Genomic DNA, 5,000 nt, shown 5'->3' on the forward strand with positions numbered 1-5,000 from the left:
TGGACCAGTTCAGCATGTTGGAGAGTGCCATGAGCCAAATTGCAGGCGGTTCGTGTTTCGACCCGTCCTCACCCTCTTCCTCGCCCCTATACTGCTCGCAGGCCGCCCTCATGGGCCTGGGTGGGAGCCACGGCAACTTGCAGGACCAGCTGCAGCAGATGAGACCCAACAACAACTACAACTGCAGTGGAGGGGTGCCCAACATCATACTGACTGGTAGGTGGAGGGGTGCCCAACATCATTACTGACTGGTAGGTGGAGGGGTGTCCAATATCATACTGACTGGTAGGTGGAGGGGTGCCCAATATCATACTGACTGGTAGGTGGAGGGGTGTCCAATATCATACTGACTGGTAGGTGGAGGGGTGCCCAATATCATACTGACTGGTAGGTGGAGGGGTGCCCAATATCATACTGACTGGTAGGTGGAGGGGTGCAATATCCAAGGTGGATCATATCATACTGACTGGTAGGTGGAGGGGTGCCCAATATCATACTGACTGGTAGGTGGAGGGGTGCCCAGGTGGACAATATCATACTGACTGGTAGGTGGAGGGGTGTCCAATATCATACTGACTGGTAGGTGGAGGGGTGTCCAATATCATACTGACTGGTAGGTGGAGGGGTGCCCAATATCATACTGACTGGTAGGTGGAGGGGTGCCCAATATCATACTGACTGGTAGGTGGAGGGGTGTCCAATATCATACTGACTGGTAGGTGGAGGGGTGCCAATAATATCATGTCCAATATCATACTGACTGGTAGGTGGAGGGGTGCCCAATATCATACTGACTGGTAGGTGGAGGGTGTCCAATATCATACTGACTGGTAGGTGTCCAATATCATACTGACTGGTAGGTGGAGGGGTGTCCAATATCATACTGACTGGTAGGTGGAGGGGTGCCCAATATCATACTGACTGGTAGGTGGAGGGGTGCCCAATATCATACCGACTGGTAGGTGGAGGGGTGCCCAACATCATACTGACTGGTAGGTGGAGGGGTGCCCAATATCATACTGACTGGTAGGTGGAGGGGTGCCCAATATCATACTGACTGGTAGGTGGAGGGGTGTCCAATATCATACTGACTGGTAGGTGGAGGGGTCCAATATCATACTGACTGGTATATCATACTGACTGGTAGGTGGAGGGGTGTCCAATATCATGACTGGTAGGTGGAGGGTGCACAATATCATACTGACTGGTAGGTGGAGGGGTGCCCAATATCATACCGACTGGTAGGTGGAGGGTGCCCAATATCATACCGACCAATATCATACTGACTGGTAGGTGGAGGGGTGCCAATATCATACTGACTGGTAGGTGGAGGGGTGCCCCTGAATATCATACTGACTGGTAGGTGGAGGGGTGCCAATATCAACTGGTAGGTGGGAGGGTGCCAATCATACTGACTGGTAGGTGGAGGGGTGCACAATATCATACTGACTGGTAGGTGGAGGGGTGCCCAATATCATACTGACTGGTAGGTGGAGGGGTGTCCAATATCATACTGACTGGTAGGTGGAGGGGTGCCCAATATCATACTGACTGGTAGGTGGAGGGGTGCCCAATATCATACCGACTGGTAGGTGGAGGGGTGCCCAATATCATACTGACTGGTAGGTGGAGGGGTGCCCAATATCATACTGACTGGTAGGTGGAGGGGTGTCCAATATCACTGACTGGTAGGTGGACTGGGTGCCCAATATCATACTGACTGGTAGGTGGAGGGGTGCCAATATCAACTGGTAGGTGGATCATATCATACTGACTGGTAGGTGGAGGGGCCCAATATCATGACTGGTAGGTGGAGGGTGCCCAATATCATACCGACTGGTAGGTGGAGGGGTGCCCAATATCATCTGGTAGGTGGAGGGGTGCCCAATATCATACCGACTGGTAGGTGGAGGTGGAGGGGTGCCCAATATCATACTGACTGGTAGGTGGAGGGGTGCCCAATATCATACTGACTGGTAGGTGGAGGGGTGCCCAATATCATACTGACTGGTAGGTGGAGGGGTGCCCAATATCATACTGACTGGTAGGTGGAGGGGTGCCCAATATCATACTGACTGGTAGGTGGAGGGGTGCCCAATATCATACCGACTGGTAGGTGGAGGGGTGCCCAATATCATACTGACTGGTAGGTGGAGGGGTACCCAAGGTGGATCATATCATGACTGGTAGGTGGAGGGGTGCCCAATATCATACTGACTGGTAGGTGGAGGGGTGCCCAACATCATACCGACTGGTAGGTGGAGGGGTGCCCAACATCATACTGACTGGTAGGTGGAGGGGTGCCCAATATCATACTGACTGGTAGGTGGAGGGGTGTCCAATATCATACTGACTGGTAGGTGGAGGGGTGCCCAATATCATACTGACTGGTAGGTGGAGGGGTGCACAATATCATACCGACTGGTAGGTGGAGGGGTACCCAATATCATACTGACTGGTACGGTAGGTGGAGGGGTGTCCAGCATCATACCGACTGGTACGGTAGGTGGAGGGGTGTCCAGCATCATACCGACTGGTAGACCAGGGAGTGTGTGTGTGGCTGTGAGGAGTGGAAGTTTCAATGACTTGAATCACTAACTTCATCCGTCTCTCCTTCTCTCCCCACTTTCTCTTCCTCCTCTCTTTATCCTCTCTCTCCTGTCCATTCCCCCTTTTTCTCACCCGTCACCCCCATCCCTCCATAGATGACTCCAACCCCAGTCATTCCAAGGACATCAGCAGTGCCATGTCGGCCGGCAACATGGCTGACTGTTTCGACTCGGAGGTGAGCTTCCCACTCGAGGATGAGCTGCGCATCGAGCCCTTGAGCCTGGATGGTCTGAACATGCTCAGTGACCCCGACATGGTGCTCTCTGACCCCTCGGTGGAGGACAGTTTCCGCAGCGACAGACTGTAATCGGGCACGCACACATACACACACAGACTGTATAGCCCAGGTAGCGTGGGTTAAACTTGAATGATCCCCACCTCCCTCACACACTCATGGCATACGTATGCAATTTTTTAAGGCATTCACACACACACACACACACTATTACAGAAGAAAAGACTTGTGTACAATCACTGTTTACATGGGCTTCACATGTAAATGCCACACACACACGCTCTTACCTACGTTGTGCATAGTCATTTGGAACGGATGGACTGATGTACCATTGATTGATATTATTTTTGTATTTTTTATTTTTTTACCAACATTACATCAGCACTGAGCATTACTATAACGTTACTATAACGTTCCTATAGTGTTCCTCCACCTATAGACAGTTGAAGTTGGAAGTTTACATACACTTAGGTTGGAGTTATTAAAATTTGTTTTTCAACACCTCCACAAATTTCTTGTTAACAAACTCTAGTTTTGGCAAGTCGGTTAGGACATCTACTTTGCATGACACAAGTAATTTTTCCAACAATTGTTTACAGACAGATTATTTCACTTATAATTCACGGTATCACAATTCCATTGGGTCAGAAGTTTACATACACTAAGTTGACTGTGCCTTTAAACAGCTTGGAAAATTCCAGAAAATTATGTCATGGCTTTAGAAGCTTCTGATAGGCTAAATGAGATAATTTGAATCACTTGGAGGTGTACCTGTGGATGTATTTCAAGGTCTACCTTCAAAGTCAAGCAAAGAGGCACTGAGATCATGGGAAAATCAAAAGAAATCAGCCAAGACCTCAGAAAAGACCTCCATAAGTCTGGTTCATCCTTGGAGCAATTTCCAAACACCTGAAGGAACCATGTTCATCTGTACAAACAATAGTATGTAAGTATAAACACCATGGGACCACGCAGCCGTCATACCGCTGAGGAAGGAGATGCGTTCTGTCTCCTAGAGATAAAAGTACTTTGGTGTGAAAAGTGCAAATCAATCCCAGAACAACAGTAAAGGACCTTGTGAAGATGCAGGAGGAAACAGTATCTATATCCACAGTAAAAATGAGTCCTAAATCGACAACCTGAAAGGCCGTTCAGCAAGGAAGAAGCCACTGCTCCGCCATAAAAAAGCCAGACGACGGTTTGCAACTGCACATGGGGACTAAGATCATACTTTTTGGAGAAATGTCCTCTGCTCTGATGAAACAAAAATTGAACTGTTTGTCATAATGACCATCATTATATTTGGAGGAAAAAGGGGAATGCTTGCAAGCCGAAGAACACCATCCCAACCGTGAACCACGGGGGTAGCAGCATCATGTTGTTGGGGTGCTTTGCTGCAGAAGGGACAAGTGCACTTCACAAACTAGATGGTATCACGAGGAGGAAAATTATGTGGATATATTGAAGCAACATCTCAAGACATCAGTCAGGATGTTAAAGCTTGGTTGCAAATGGACAATGACCCCAAGCATACTTCTAAAGTTGTGGCAAAATGGCTTAAGGACAACAAAGTCAAGGTATTGGAGTGGCCATCACAAATCCTTGACCTCAATCCTATAGAAAATGAGTGGGCAGACCTGAAAAAGCTTGTGCGAGCAAGGAGGCCTACAGGAATGGGCCAACATTCACCCAACTTATTGTGGGAAGCTTGTGGAAGGCTACCCAAAACATTTGACCCAAGTTAAACAATTTAAAGGCAATGCTACCAAACACTAATTGAGTGTATGTAAACTTCTGACCCACTGGGAATGTGATGAAATAAATAAAAGCTGAAATAAATCATTCCCTCTACTATTATTCTGACATTTCACATTCTTAAAATAAAGTGGTGATCCTAACTGACCTAAGACAGGGAAGTTTTACTAGGATTAAATATCAGGAATTGTGAACAACTGAGTTTAAATGTATTTGGCTAAGGTGTATGTAAACTTCTGACTTCAACTGTATATTAGCTGTGCAGTGTCTAGTCCTTCAGCTCAAAGACCGCTGGCCCCCCCACCAGCCTTCCTCTGCCCAGCTGCTGCCACAGCCTCACACCAGCACACACACAGCCATCTGACTCTGCCACAGGGCCCTTACTGACTGCCACAGACTG

General features: G+C 48.2%; 1 protein-coding gene across 4 annotated transcripts in view; it reads left to right on the forward strand.

Annotated features, from left to right (window-relative positions):
* crtc3 (CREB regulated transcription coactivator 3) overlaps positions 1 to 3,410 on the forward strand; it is an 88,267-nt gene extending 84,857 nt beyond the window's left edge. For all 4 annotated transcript variants that reach the window (XM_046333046.1, XM_046333048.1, XM_046333047.1 and 1 more), the window contains 2 exons: positions 1 to 216; positions 2,706 to 3,410. The exon at positions 1 to 216 is cut by the window's left edge and continues 1 nt beyond it. In XM_046333046.1, coding sequence (XP_046189002.1) covers positions 1 to 216; positions 2,706 to 2,917 — 428 coding nt within the window. In that variant the 3' untranslated portion in view covers positions 2,918 to 3,410. The remainder of the gene's footprint in view (positions 217 to 2,705) is intronic.
* Positions 3,411 to 5,000: the final 1,590 nt, after the last annotated feature.

The sequence above is a fragment of the Oncorhynchus gorbuscha genome, unplaced genomic scaffold, assembly GCF_021184085.1.
Source record: "Oncorhynchus gorbuscha isolate QuinsamMale2020 ecotype Even-year unplaced genomic scaffold, OgorEven_v1.0 Un_scaffold_333, whole genome shotgun sequence".
Classification (NCBI taxonomy): Eukaryota; Metazoa; Chordata; class Actinopteri; order Salmoniformes; family Salmonidae; genus Oncorhynchus; species Oncorhynchus gorbuscha.